Source organism: Chrysoperla carnea, chromosome X (assembly GCF_905475395.1).
Source record: "Chrysoperla carnea chromosome X, inChrCarn1.1, whole genome shotgun sequence".
NCBI classification, from domain to species: Eukaryota; Metazoa; Arthropoda; class Insecta; order Neuroptera; family Chrysopidae; genus Chrysoperla; species Chrysoperla carnea.
The window spans coordinates 36868468-36884325 of record NC_058342.1 but is presented as its reverse complement, the minus strand read 5'-3'; the positions used below and the strand labels follow the sequence as shown (position 1 = coordinate 36884325).

At 29.2% G+C, this 15858-nt stretch overlaps 1 protein-coding gene across 1 annotated transcript; it reads left to right on the top strand.

The window, feature by feature from the left end:
• Positions 1-9772: 9772 nt before the first annotated feature.
• Positions 9773-14341, top strand: LOC123302138 (inosine-5'-monophosphate dehydrogenase). Its single transcript, XM_044884944.1, has 7 exons — positions 9773-10122; positions 10191-10287; positions 10410-10458; positions 10525-10626; positions 11420-11548; positions 11983-12914; positions 13019-14341. The coding sequence occupies exons 2-7, from the start codon at positions 10196-10198 to the stop codon at positions 13266-13268; spliced, it is 1554 nt and encodes a 517-aa protein (XP_044740879.1). The 5' UTR covers positions 9773-10122; positions 10191-10195; the 3' UTR covers positions 13269-14341.
• Positions 14342-15858: the final 1517 nt, after the last annotated feature.

Sequence of the window (15858 nt, the reverse complement as noted above, 5' to 3'; positions counted from 1 at the left end):
TTAAATTATTTTCAATAGAGCCAAAAAATATTTGCTAAATTGGATATTTACAAAAAAAAAAATTAATTAGTAATTAGTGTCTATTACCACGCTAACTTTTTTGAATTCAAAAATTTATTAGAAAATATCGTGATATACGCGAAAGAAATGTAGAACAAACTAATTTTTTATAATTATAATTTTTAAAATGTGTTAGAGACAATCTTGAGATTCATTGCCTCAAATTTTTAAAAAAATTTGAGCAATGTATTTTATTTTTATAATAGTTTTTACACTTTAATTTTTCTTGTGGCGTGGTAAAAGGTACGGCGTACAACTCTAAAAAAAAAACGATTTATCAATTATTATGAATATTTGTCAATTAAGAATCGTCTTGTGTGAAAAAAAAAAATACAATAAAATTAACACGGAGACTTTAAAAATTAAATCTCTCCTGCTAACGTGTAATTGCTTTATTTATTAAAAAGAAAATGTATGAAAAAACTGTCTAATATTTTGGAAAAACTACTTTTTTTAACATATTTAATAATCATATCGATATTCCGTTAAGATACCACATATCAAAAATATTTAAAAAAAAATTATTTACAAACTCTAAAAAAAAAATTGAAAATCTTAAAAAAAAAAATATTTTATGACTTTTACTAAAAAAAAAAAGCTTTGTACAAAATATAAAATTAATGAATAGATTAATTAAAAAAAAAAATAAAAATAAAAAAAAAAAAACAAATCTGGTGCGATTAATTGTTTAAGTCATATCCTATAGTCTAATAAAATTAAATAGAATATCATGGTAATAAAGAACAAATTAATGCATCTTTGAAATTTTATTTATTAATTGTTTATTAGGTTGTAAACACTGAACTTAAAAAAGTCCACCTCTCAGAAGCGTACTTAACTCCCTTTTTTGGGGTAGTTGGGGGGTTTTAATCAGTTTTTTACAAATTACAAAAAGAAACTTAGAAATTTAAGAGTCTAGCTAAAGTATTTGTGCACAGTTAACTTCAAAGTTGACTGAGATATGCCAATTTTAAAACATAACTTTTTTGCTCATTCAATCAAATAACAAAGTATCCATCTTGTAAACCGTTAGAGATAGAACAAATGTTTAAATGTAAAAGTTATTCCTTATAAAACAATTAACAACTTTTATTTAAAGCATTCTTTCGTAAACATCACTGTTTACAAGTATAGGCACAACTTAAGAAAAAAAAAGTTATTTCTTATTAAAAAATAAACAACTTTTGTTTGAAGTTTTTTTTTCTAAACAACCCTTTTTACCCGTCTCCAAAAAGGTGGTACACTATTGAGAGTTCGAATTTTTTTCACGAAGTATTTACACCTTAATAAACAATTGTGGAAAATTTCAAAGATGCATCAATTTTGTTTCTTTTAGATATTTAGTTTAATTGTACTACTAGTAGCCAGATTTTGAAAACATTTTTAACAAATTATGGAAGCAAGTAAAAAAATTCATGCAACCTTCCCTGTACTGAACATTAGTGAAAAGAAAAAAATTTTAATATATATATTTAAAATATTTATTAAATTTAATATTTATTAATATCAAATCGATTCCACTGGCGGATTTAAGAAAAAACAGTTCCAACATTCAAATTATTTCACAAAAACGAGTCAATATCAGTTTTAATAACATTTGCGAGGCTTCTATGGTCGTTATAATTATTTTACGGATAATTATGTCACCAGGAATTAATTAAATGAGTATTCGGTCGTTTACCTCGAAGTCATCTATTGGAGTGGCCGACGAGGTAATTGCTCCGTTGTGCTTAAATTCGTCACTGATCGGTTCACAATTCATAGTAACCGGACTTCACTAACTCAATATGGTATTGATCGTATTTTAAGTAAATTTTCTTGCCATGGCAATTATTTTTTTCGTTGCTTGTTTTAAAAATTTCAAAATAATTCCCCTGTAAACAATGCCCAAAATGATTTCAGTCTTTAAAAATAATTGAGGGGCTGAAATAATCAGCGAGAAAGTGGCCTCTGGCCTACGAGTGACTGCTGAAACAACTTACCTCTGAAAAATACTCATCGACGAAGATAAAATATGACAGACAAGGGCAATGTTTAAAAGGGAAGCCCATTGGTTTTGATTGTTAGTGAATCCTGTTACAAAATCATGAATAACATGTAATTCATATTTAATTTGAGCTTGAGCTCGTAACTCTTCGTACATGGATCTGATGTGATCCTACTTATAATTAGGACTTTAAAATTAGTTGAAAATGAGGAAAAAAACAAACGTTGTGCTTCTAATTCAGACAATAAAACAGATAAACGGTAAAATTTAGGTCATAGTCAAGATAATATAAAATATATTCATGAATTTTTAGTCTGAGGCTAAAACTAGATGGACAGGGCACAGTTGTAATGGAAAATTTTCGTACGTACAACAATCCAGACGGTGGTAAAAGAATGACTTCAGCGCCAGTTTAATGGTAGAGGAAGTTATGCATATTTGGAATACCAGAAAATAAAAAGGGTTAGGATCCATCCCAATGGACATCAGGCATGCTTTTTCAAGGAAAAACTATCATTGGAGGAACAAATATTCCTGTGGAACTCATACAGATCACAATGGTTATTAAATATTTATAAAATCAAATTGAAATAATAAACTAATAAGGTCACTTAATAGTTTAAAGGTCACTTAGTAATTATTAAGATTGTATTCTTGCCGAAAAAGTTTCCAAAGCAGACGTTATGTTCCTCCGTGGCTCACAGCAAAAAAGTAAAGATCGTGCCGCGTTTTCAGTATTCATTGACTTTATGTTTACGGTTCCAAAACACAGATGGCATTTATATCAATTGAATTAGCTGAGTTATTTCAAATTAGCATCCTTTCCTCTAGCGGTCTAAAAGTAACAGTTGTATTGAAGTGACGCATTCGTTCATTCATTTTGTTGTTGAAAATTTAACTGTGTCATGGTTTACTATAGTATGTAACCATAAAAACCGACATGGTTTTTACGTAACTTTATAGGATGTACACAAGAAACTTATCTCTAAAATTGGTATGTTTCTTGTGGGCTCCAAATATGTCTTTGTCGGTTTCAACTTCCATAAATTTATCTATAATTTAACAACATATATTTAAACAATCTTACCCCAGAAGAGTTAAAATTTTCCAAGTAAATAAGTAAAACCTTCATATATAAAGTTCCTAATGTTAAAATTAATTGTATGGTATAAAAAAAAAAAAGTATGTTTTCGTAGGAAAATAATCCTAAACGACTGTTCATTTCCCTCACCATCTAAACTATAAAAGTATGAAGTTCAAAATTTTAAGAATTTATTGCAAATTCATTGAAAAATTTCAACTTTAAACCTAAAAATATATTTACAAAAAAAAAAAAATAATAATAATAATAATATTTACCCTACATGTATAACAAAATATTTTTTTAAAATATCATTTTTTGGATTCATATTAAAATTATATCAAAGATAATCATATTAAAGATTTTACGTAGATATATCTTATATCAAATACAATTTCTATATCATATAGTTTGTATCATAAATCATGACAGATCTTTGGAGAATCAATTCCAGAATCAAGAAGAAATTTGGATCTGAAACATACATTTATCAAAATCAAATTCATCCAATGAAACACTACTTAAACACAACAAAATGATGTGGTTTGTCTGTGAGTATGTGTATCTTAGCATCTATTTAACAAAACGGACTATGGTTCGTTTTGTTAAATAGATGCTATGTCTTATTAAGACTTGTGGAATTGTTTTAACTTGACAAATTCATTCTAAAAACTCTAGAAACTAGAATTGGCCGTGATCGTGACTGTGATGTATGATACACGCTGTAGGTATAGATACAGTGTACACCATACTTACAGTGTTTTACAAATCGGACATATCAAAATCAATATCTTTTACAAATCCATCAACAATTACGAATACAAATTTATGCTATGAAATAAAAGTCTGCCAACTATTTTGGTTCAATTTTTTATAGACGTACCAGTAACGGATTTATCTTAAACATTCAACTTCAATATTTTTGAACTTTCCTTCTTTGAAAGCTCTCATAAGGGCTATCCATAAAATGCACCAAAACTTCCACTGTTTTTACCCCTCAAAATAAAGCCCCCTTCTTCCAAATCACATTTCGAGAGTTTTGGCAATACCTACCCCATTCAAATTAATAATTTGGGTAGGATATTAGAAAATAAACAAAATACTCTTAAATTTCTGAAAATTTTAGAGAAAACAAATTTTTAGATCCGTCCTTGGGCCAAAAGCTGGTTAAGCCCATGGATATAATTTTTGATTTGAACTAGATCCGTGACTGGTACACATTGTAACTGTAAAGACACTGTGAGGAAGATTTATTTAATTTAATTAATAAAAAATATATGATTAATTAAAAAACTATCTATAAATTAAATAAAATTAATTAATTAGGTAAATGTTTAAATTAAAAAGTCAATTTTGAATGAAAAAAAAGAGAACATATGAAATATGGACAATTTCCTCCTAAAAATTTTTGTATCTTATATCAAAAAAAAATATTTAAAAAAAAAATAAAAAATCAAAAAAAAAAACAAATTATACATCAAACAAAAATATTTGCCATTTCGCATTTGGGCCTTAATGACTTTGGCAAGTTTTTTTGTTTAGAGGGATTAATAAACCAAAAAATTGTAAAAAAAAAACACGCAGACAATAATTAAATATAGAAAAAAAAACTTTTAAAATGAATTTAATAAAAAAGGTAAACAAAATATAATCGATATAAAACTATAAAGTAAACTTTAAAGATAAAATGATTGATTGATATTGAAATGAAACTAAATTACCACTATAAATAAAAAAAATAATAATTTTACTTGTATCAGTAATCAGTAAATCAGTAATCAGTAACCAGTATGTAATTATGTATGTATTATATATCACAGATTACAAAACAAATCTGAATGTCATTTAAAAATTAAATTTGTGAAATTAAACTTATTTATGGTGTTTAACTGTCTTTTTATTTTTAATAAACCCCTTCACTTCAAATTATCCTATATTATCAAAATATCCAACTCCAGAAAGCTCTTAATGACACAGAATAATACTCCAAGCGGTACTATAACAATAGTGGTAAAATTACAAAACTTTCATCATGAAATATTACTATTAAAATATCGTTTCTTCATTTATTTAGTCCATTTTCGGTTGTCTGTCTATCTGTCGTCTGTCCGCCTGTCAACACAATAACTTAAAAACGAAAAAAGTTATCAAGCTGAAATTTACAGCGTACTCAGGGAGTAAAAAGTGGGGTCGAGTTCGTAAATGAGCAACATAGGTCAATTGGATCTTTCCATCATGTAAACCGTTAGAGATAGAGCAAAAGTTTAAATGTAAAAAATGTTCCTTATCAAAAAATAAACAACTTTTGTTTGAAACATTTTTTCGTAAACATCACAGTTTACCCGTGAGAGCGCAAATTATACCCAAATTTTATAGCATGTATCATATGGGAATTTCAGATATATATGTGTGACATGTATGTATGTGTAATATGATAGAGTAATCAATACTGTCTATACATGGTATTTCAAAAATTAACTCAGTCAATTGTTTGTTTTGCACTTTTTTTAAATAAATTTCCAAACCAGTTAGTTCAAATTAAATATAAATATTCGCGCCATCTATAAATCATACTATAAAACTACACTCAAGACTCAAACCAATTTTATAATGAATTTCAATTAGTTTTCCAGACAGTTTCCTCTCTGGCTAGTTAAGTTATTAATAGAATAGTAATAAAAATTTTAATATTTCAAACACATTTCAGGCATTTATTTTTATTTTGGAATAACGATCAAAGAGAAGTACCATAGAGAATACAAACCACACGTAATTATGAAAATTAACACTTAATTAAGGTCAAAATATTTTAAATACTTGTATATTCAAATAAGACAGGGTGTCACGGCTATTAGAAGAACGTTGGTCTTATTTTATCATCCTTCAGCTAACTGAAATGGTGTCAGGGGGAAGGCAGGGTAATAAATAAATAAAATTTATAACTATTCCTCTCTGTTTCCACACCCCGTGGTGACGTCCTTAGGTAATGGTTATCGATTTAACATAAAACGCATTAGATTCAAAATAAAGTTAATGAAAAATGAGTGCTCAAAAAAGTATATTTTGGTCGTTATAGACCACTAATTTTTATGAGGATTGGTCACTATTATCGATGTGTTATTTTATCCAATGGTTTTTATTTTATCCAATAGCTCAATTTGGATTTTACCAATTTATACTGATTTTGATTGTACCTAAACAATTTTAGTTAGTGTTTAATTTGTTAGATGGCAGTAGTAAGTTAAGATTATACTCAATATTGGGTGGTCTACTCTACATTGTTACTCTTTGGGTGTGTTGTAGTGATGCGACGAATACTTAACTTTATGAATACGAATGTTTGTTGCCAAAATTCGCGAATGCCAATGTGAATGTGACAAGGTATCCATGTGCTAAGGTAGCCACATGAGCGGAATTTCTCAAGGGTCGAGCTACTACATATAATTCAGCTTTAGCGTAAAAGAGTCCGTCGTATAAGTCTATTAAAAACAAACCATATAAGTCTATGAAAAGCAAAATTCAGTTTTTTTTTATTTGAAGTTATTTTACTCTAATTGCATTTGTCCAACATTCAAATTGAACAGTGATTAAAAAGTGACCTAAAAATATGAGTAAATATGAGTTAATTTTGTGCGAATACTCGTCCCTTCACTAAAATACAGGTTCAGGAAAACGTAAACAATAAATCCATAAATCACATTATTCATATTCAGTTATTGATCATTGAATTAATCTTGTTTATTATTATTATATAATCAACTAACCGATACCCGTCTGCTTCAACTGTGATGGACAACTCTAACTTTTTTCAAAAAAATTTCTTTAAAAGTAGGTATGTAAATAATGAACAAATAGATATACAATAAACAATCTTTGGTCCTTTGGGGTTATATCCAGTTAGAATTTTCAAAGAATCGATTTACAAACAGACAAGCAGACAGAATTACTTTTGCATTTATAATATTAGTTCGGATAAATGTATTTATTTACCTGTTCTAGTTGTTTAAACAAAGAGAATTCACATCTATTAGCTACCTTGAATATAAAAAGCTGTCCTTGAGAATTTTTATAAGCTTCTTATGAACGGCAACCGCCAAATGGCAAGTTTTATAACAGTTATAAAAAACAATTAAATAGATGGAATAAAATTAAACTGATTTAAAAAAAAAAACGGTTTTCCAAAAGCATCTTACAAAACACACGACACACAGTGGAGTCTTTATACCAAATTTCCGGACAAAATATAATGAAAGGATTTTTATGCTCAATAATAAAAAAAAATTTTTCGCCTTCATCATATTTGTCTTCAAACCCAATTTTTTCATTTTCTTCTTCAATTTTTTTAATTTTCTTTGCTTCTGAGCTACTTTTTTCATTTGTACCTGCTTTTGTTTCCACGGGGATTTTGGAATTATAAGTTACAAATTTTCACTGGAAAACTGCTTGCTCCTTTGTTTTGACTTTTGACTTAAGCTGTCTTAAGCTATATCCTTATCTTAGATTTAAAAGAAAGGCACAAGTTCTTGTTATAAAAAAGTTTGCAAAATTTTGTTTCTTTTTTGAAATTGGTTATATTTTTTTTCTAACTTTTTTATTGGTAATAAAAACCTTCTTCTTTTTGAGATCGGTTAAAAACAGTGGTTATGCCATATGGTAACGTAAGTCATTTTTAAAACACTGTAAGTGATTTACACAAAAGTTTATTACTATTGTCTCTAAAGCGTGATTTTAATTTCTCTTTTAAAAGCATTAACAGTTTCTCTTCTCTAGATCAAAAATTAGCGTGTTGTCATTTTCTGGGACTAAAACCTGGATACAACCTATGGCCATTTTTGTATACTTGTTAAAATTTATCACAGTTTAAGCAAAAAACATTACTATACCGCGCTTTCTAAAAAGAAAACAAAAAACTTTAGTTTTTGGCGCTTTTTTGATAGTTTTATATAATTTTTAGACATTTACGTCATACAAATTGCCTAGCTAACTAGTTAACAAGTCACGTGACAGCTGAATCGCTTTAAGGTGTAAGCGCTCAGCGCCAATGGTGGTGATTATGGGATACAAAGGTTTGTTAATAATAAAGCTTGAAAAATAATACTATAATAGTCAATAAATAAAATAATTAGTTTACGATTTCAGCAATTTATTTAATTAATATTTTAAATAAAAAATATAATTCTTATCACTAAATGAAATAATATTAATTAACATTAACAAAGTAATATTAATGCAACACAATATCATTTATGAATTTTTATTTATAAATATTTTAATAAAAATATTAAAATAAATCATTCTCATATAAAATTACAAATCAAAATCTATTAAAAATATTCAATTATTCATTATTATTAATTATAATTATAGATAATTATTATTTTTAACAAGTTTCTTATCTACTCAACTTGCATAAACTTATAAACTGCGTGAACTATTTTTAAGGAAAATTCCTTTTTTAAATAAATTGCTTTGTTCGAACATCTGCGATCTAAGCCATTTTTTTGCAAATATTTAGAAGTTATTGTAATCGAAACATGATAAAATTATTATAAAAACAAAATCATTAAATCAGTCATATTTTTTTCAAATTTTATATCAAACGCCATCTATGAACAGTAATCATAAGTTAACAAATATTAGAAGCACTTAGTTAATAGTTAATTGTACAGCTTTAATTATTATTACATAGGTTACGGTGTTATGTCATAGCATGTTGAGACGCAAAACCATAAGATTTTAAAAGATGGAAGATTGTAAAGTGGGAAGCTATGAATAGTAGGTATATTCCATCCGTTTAGTATTTTCATAGATTAAATAAGTTCTTTTGAAGCTTTTCTAATTGAAATAAACGAAAATGAAAAGTTTGTTTTCGATATGAACCTTTTTTAGTTCATTAACACTAGGTTTGAGGTTTTTAAACTGAATAAATAAAAATTGATTTCAAATGAACTGTATGTGAACAAACTATAAAAAAACCTCCTAATATAATATTAATACATCTATCTTTATCTATTTTCTTTAAACGACAGTCAAAACCACTTATAACGAATCGATATTGAACGCACCTACAACTAAAATTATGGTTATGTTATTATATCAAATAATAGAATAATCCCAACCCAACTCTTTGGTGTTACAGTTTGTCCTTTGATCACCAGGGTTTCACTTTTCCTCGGAAAAGAGTGATTCTAATGAAAAAAATTACCAAATTACTCCTTTGTAACAGAATAATTTCCGGTAACTAATTCATAATGATGTTGACTTTCAATATAATAAAAAATAAATTCATAATAAGGTTTTCGCCCTCTTACTGTAAAACTGTTACTTAGTTAAAACCTCACTGTAAAACGTTCAAAATTATGTGAATTCAACTTAAAATTAAATTAAAAGGTAGTTCTTTTACTAGATGGAAGTTTTTTTGCTTTTCCTGGGCGTGGATTTGCCATATTTTTTAGTTGACTGTGTATTCATCGAAGTCGCTATAATCGATTTTGACTGTATTAAAAAAAATTTGTAACTAAGAAATCTAGATATCTTTGTCTGTCTTGTATAAGAATGGTATAACGCGAACTCTTTTTAACAAGACATAAAAATGTATAGTGCTCATGACGAGATTAGAGCCAACACAGTTCATTTTGATCGCTCATAACATGTGGATACGCGATTTTATTTAAAAAACGAATCAAAATTCAACACTTGGTTCCACACAAAAAGGATTTTCATTTGAATTTTCCAACAGATTTTATTGAGGGATCAACATTCGAATCGTGATTAACTTCAGATACGTCTGTCAATTGTTTTATTTTTATTAAAATTTGCATGTGTTTAAAAAAAATTTGAATTCGTTTTTCAAATGTTTTTTTGGTAAAATATTTCATGAAACACGTGGTGATGAAGTTTTTCTGAAAACTAGTTGCTAAAAGTACTCGTATCAAGTGTGGTAAATAAGTGGTGATTGTTTTAACGTTTAACCGGCTTTTTTGTGTGTAACAAGGTAGATTTTCTTTTTGTTTAATTCAATTAAGTAATTCGATTATTGAGTTTTCCTTTGAATTCTTACAGAAAATATGACTTCATCCGAAATTATGGGCACGGACGAAACTGAAGATGGATTATCCGCAAAACAAATGTTTTCTCAAGGGGATGGTCTTACTTACAAGTAAGTATCTTTAGGTTATTTTTTTCAAACACCTCGTAATTTGAAAAATCAAATTCATAAATTCAATCGAATTTTCACTTTATTTGATAAATATTAAAGCTCGTATTTTTTTTTTTTTGTAGTGATTTTATAATATTACCAGGATACATAAATTTCTCAGCAGATGATGTGGTAAATATCTCGTTAAATTTCCATTTTTTTGGGGGAACGTAATTAAGTGATATAAATTTTTTGCAGGATATTTCAGCACGATTAACTCGCAAAATAATGTTGAAAGCTCCATTGGTTTCATCGCCCATGGATACAGTTACTGAAGCAGATATGGCTATTGCAATGGCGGTAAATATGAATTATTTGATTAATTTTTTTGTTGCTGTCCATTTGACATCCGATTGATCGCTTGTTTTCTAAAAACTTGACTCAGTGAGAGGAGGGGGGTTATTTTTTGGAATGTATTCAATCCTATAAAATTGATAAACTTAGGATAAAAAAATAATTTGCCTTTTTTTATTGCAAATTTGCATTTTATGATCTATTTTTGAGTTTCAAGGTTAACCAGTCTAAGTCTTGTTTTACCGTTTCATGTAAATAATCTGTTTATTGATAGCCAACACAAATGAAACCATAAAAATAAGTTAATAAAAAAAATATAAACTTGAGAGCAACAGAACTCCTTCACTCAAGTCATATTTTCCCCTCTTTATATATATTTTTATATCCTCCTGTATATATGTAATATACAGGGTGTTGCATTTAAGATGAAGACACCCTCATATTTTCGTTATTTATAGGATTGTCGATTTGAAAATTTGAACAATCATACAGGGTGGTAGGTCAGAGTTATTTAGATATTTAACCGAAACCTGGACCTTCAACTCAGCCTACTACAAATTGACAAATAGGGCAAATTCTAAAAATTTTGCTTAGCGCCAGAGATGGTTAGAGATATCAAAGATGGCTAGAGATTTTTTTTATGCCCAAATACCGATTTTCATGACCAAATTAGCAATTTTTTCATTATTTTAGTCTCTACTCAAAGTTATTACAAGTTTTCAATAGTTTCAGTTAATTTTCGAAGTATATTTTCGGGGATAATATGGCTAATAAGTTTTTCTCTTTTGTTTTTTTTTAGCTATGTGGAAGTATTGGAATAATTCACCACAATTGTACCGCAGATTATCAGGCAAATGAAGTCTCCAAAGTGAAAAAATACAAACATGGTTTTATCCATGACGCCATTGTTTTAGCCCCAACAAACACTGTAAGTATGAAATTTCTTTATTCTGGAAATCGATTAATCTTAAACATTGATTATTTTCCAAATCATTTTAAACATTGGTTTGTTTTTTTAATGAGTTGCATTTTTGTAACACCCTGTATTTCAATATGCGATGGTTGTTTGTTATCTGTACCTAAAAAAACTTGCCGGGCGTCAGGTTTTTAGAATGTTTGAATCCGAAACCTTGAATCCATAAACCCTGAGAGAAATCGCGGCAGAGAAATTATGGAATTTCTTCATCTGCTTAAAATAGCATCTCTTTACCTGGAGACGTCCCGCCTTTGGGTGATAGGTTATTCTCAAGGAGGGTCCAGAGGAAATCTTGGTCTAAATATTAGGGACCCATCAACGGTACCCCTTTTATGTATTATAATTATTAATAATTTTAATTGGAATACTTTTTGTTTCTTTGAAAGGTTGAAGACGTACTAAATGTGAAAAAAGAACATGGATTCTGTGGCATTCCAATAACAGCTGACGGTAAAATGGGTGGAAAATTATTAGGCATTGTAACATCACGCGACATTGATTTTCTGGAAGAAGCCAACAATAAATCAGTTAAATTAGAAGATATTATGACAAAATTAGAAAATTTAGTAACAGCCCCACAAGGATGCACCCTAAAACAGGCCAACTCAATCTTAGAGTCCAGTAAAAAGGGCAAGTTGCCAATTATTAATAAGGAAGGTAATTTAGTTGCCTTAATCGCACGCACCGACTTAAAGAAAAATCGTAGTTATCCAATTGCATCGAAAGATGACAACAAACAATTGTTGGTGGGAGCCGCAATTGGAACTCGTCCAGATGACCGACATCGATTAAATTTATTAGTTCGTGCTGGTGTCGATGTAGTCGTTTTAGATTCGTCGCAAGGAAATTCCATTTACCAAATCGAAATGATAAAATATATCAAAGAAACTTATCCAGCGTTGCAAGTGATTGGGGGTAATGTTGTAACGGTGAAGCAAGCGAAAAACTTAATTGAAGCGGGAGTGGATGCGTTGCGTGTGGGCATGGGCAGTGGTAGTATTTGTATAACACAAGAAGTCATGGCTGTGGGACGACCACAAGCTACAGCCGTTTATAAAGTGGCCCAATATGCAGCCAAGTTTGATATTCCAGTGATTGCCGATGGAGGTATCCAATCGATTGGCCATATTATGAAAGCGTTATCGTTAGGCGCATCCACGGTTATGATGGGCTCACTGTTAGCGGGCACATCTGAAGCACCTGGCGAATATTTCTTCTCTGACGGTGTACGATTAAAGAAATATCGTGGAATGGGTAGTATTGAGGCGATGGACCGAAAAGATGCTCAAGGAGCAGCCATGGATCGCTATTTTCATAAGTAAGTTCAAATTTTCGAGTTTTGTTATCATCATTACCCGAACATTCTGTGCATTAAATTGAATATTTAAGGATTCCGTTGTAAAAAATGATGTTTGTTTTCAGTGAAATGGACAAATTGAAGGTGGCTCAAGGAGTAAGCGGTGCAATTGTGGATAAAGGATCTGTATTACGATTTTTACCATACCTTCAATGTGGCTTACGTCATGGCTGTCAAGATATCGGTGCAAAATCGTTACAAGCTTTAAGAACAATGATGTACAGTGATGAGTTACGTTTCGAGAAACGTTCACATTCAGCTCAAGTTGAAGGCAACGTGCACGGTTTATTCTCATATGAAAAACGTTTATTTTAACATAAGTTCCCACCATCCCCTCTACCTCCCCCATTCTAATTGATGCGCTTGAACGTCATGTCATGCATATTTGCACGCATGCGTTCGTCTCATCAAATTAGAATGATTTAATCGTTTTCTTTTGTTTTTTTTGGAAAATTATTTGTAAATTTATTTTTTTATGTACATTTAGGGTCTTTAGATTTATTTAATTTTTGGGTAGTTTTATTTCTTTTTGTCAAAAATAGATTTTAAGTCAAATTACGTGGATTTATAGTCAAAATCGCTTATAACATCATTGACGAGACTTAAAATTCTGCTCCTGATATCCGATATATTCGTTGTATGTGATAAAAAGTCTCCAGTAGTTATTTCGATGACATCCAACTCGATTTTTTGGGGCTCCAGCTTGAGAAGGATAATTTTAGTGATGAAATTTGTCGCTATAATTGACATGCCGTTTTATCTGACGCTGTATGTCCTCAAATGGATCTTAATTGGTCGTTATAAACGATTTTAACTTTGACATTTGATATATAATAGGGTTTGTACATTTACTAAATCATTTATATACAGTGTGATCATTTTAAAAGTATCCACCCTTAACAATTCTTTACCTGATGTGAATATTGTCTTGAGTGAAAATACGTCGATTTAGATATCGAGCAGGAAGTTTAATCCCTTCGCCCCTAGCACCCCCTACATTGTAATATATCACTTCGAAATAATTTCGGGATAGAAATCGTACAAACCCTAACAATATATCTAAGCACCACCCGAAATTAAAAAATTTTCCACTTATATCAATTTTTTTACTTTCACTTTTTTTATCCTTCTGAATATTCGAACGATTTACACCGAAATTTTTCTTGCTTTAATTTCTAGATCATGTATTTATCAAATTAGCGATTATTATCTTAGAATAATTACGATTAGTTTATTCATAACATAGAAATTGTGATAGAATAAAAGCAAATTAAAATTTCTTTGCCATTTCTTCTTGAAATGGAAAGAACCTTGGACCATTGTGTATGGAAAATGGCTTTCGGTCAAATCTCGTCAAAACTTTGGCAAGATTTATTCAGAATGACAAGTAGCCTGGGGTCCTTTGGCTATCAAAATATCAAACCAGTTGAGTGTTATTTTCGATTTTGAAATAGCAATTTTCGATAATCGCCAAATTGGTTTGTTTTACGAATCGTTCCAATACATAGGGTCAAAATAATTCCTTTCCCTCCTACATCGAAACACTGTTAAACCCCCCTCCCTCCCCGAGTGTTTCTATTACTTGATTATGTTTGCATTTCTAAATTTATTTCAATTGCATTTTTTTGTTCCATTAAATACAGGATGTTCAAGATTTTTTGGTAATTTTGACAACCCCCTCCATCCCATAGTATCATGTAACAGAATTTGTCCTTTCTTCAATACATAAATTTAGATAATTGAAGAATTTCGTTAAGATTTAGCCATATTTTTGTTACGATTGTGGCAAATTAATATTCCGTACTAATTGAAGCAAGGGCATTTAAATCGCAACGTAAAATACGTTTGCGATTTACTAAATAGTCATATCGTAGTTAATTTAAGATAAACTTCTGTCCATTGTTGGAAAATAGTTTTTCTGTAGTTGATTAAGTGTTCATCGTTTTCTGACTTCTGCCTTAGAGGGGAGATCGAAAAGTACATTATTTTGGAGAAAATTTGCTGGTTTTTATTTGTGGGGATATAAATTTTTGATACCATTATATTACCCAACAATGGATAAACCTAACACATAAATATACAGAGTGCTACTTAAGTTATTCTTTATAAAAATCTCTGCTTTTTTTTTTAACTTTTAACATCGAATGTACAGAGTGTCCCACAAATTGAGAAAGTTTGATAGGAATGTTAATGGTCGTTACCATTTTGAACAGAAAGTTAATACTTTTGAAAGCAGAGCTTATTATAAAGAATAAATTTTTATCGTAAACCTTATAATAAAAAAGTTTTCTATATGTAGCCAACTTAGCTAGACACCCTGTATACAATATATATATATATATATATATATATATATATTTATAAATAGTCAAGTCTAATTGAACGAGTTATTTGATAAAAAGAATTGAACCGATTTGGAAGAGATTTTGCTCAAATTTTATGGATAACTGCTTTTCTCCATCCCTAAAATAGTTTTTAAAAAAATGTTTGCATGTAACTGTTGTTGATTTTAACATGTTGTTGGTTTGGCTCGTTCCCAGTTCGGTTTTTAGATCGTTTTTAGACACAACTAAAGAAAAAAAACTGGCCAAAAGCAACGAATTATTTTTGAAATATATAACCAAAAAAAGTCTTCGTCTACGTCTACGTCTATAGACTCTTTGGAGTTAGATAAATTTTATAAATAAAATAAAAATTGTATATTTTTGAAAACAAATCAATAAATATTTTGACATAAAATTATTTTTTTTCTCTATTTTAGTCAAACAAATTGTATGTCTCACTTACACTGTCTATCTCATAATTATGGCAAAAATTTTGACAAAAATCGATTGGTTGAAGGTTTTGGGTCTACCATAGACTTACAAATTGAAACAACACGTCTAGAGAGATAGAACTTATTGGA

What these genes read in the sequence shown, in the direction of transcription:
- LOC123302138 (XM_044884944.1), top strand. Translation starts at nt 10,196, where the DNA reads ATGACTTCATCCGAAATTATGGGCACGGACGAAACTGAAGATGGATTA. An exon ending in GGGGATGGTCTTACTTACAA is followed by an intron (nt 10,288 to 10,409) that starts GTAAGTATCTTT and finishes TTTTTTTTGTAG; the next exon opens with TGATTTTATAATATTACCAG. An exon ending in ATTTCTCAGCAGATGATGTG is followed by an intron (nt 10,459 to 10,524) that starts GTAAATATCTCG and finishes AATTTTTTGCAG; the next exon opens with GATATTTCAGCACGATTAAC.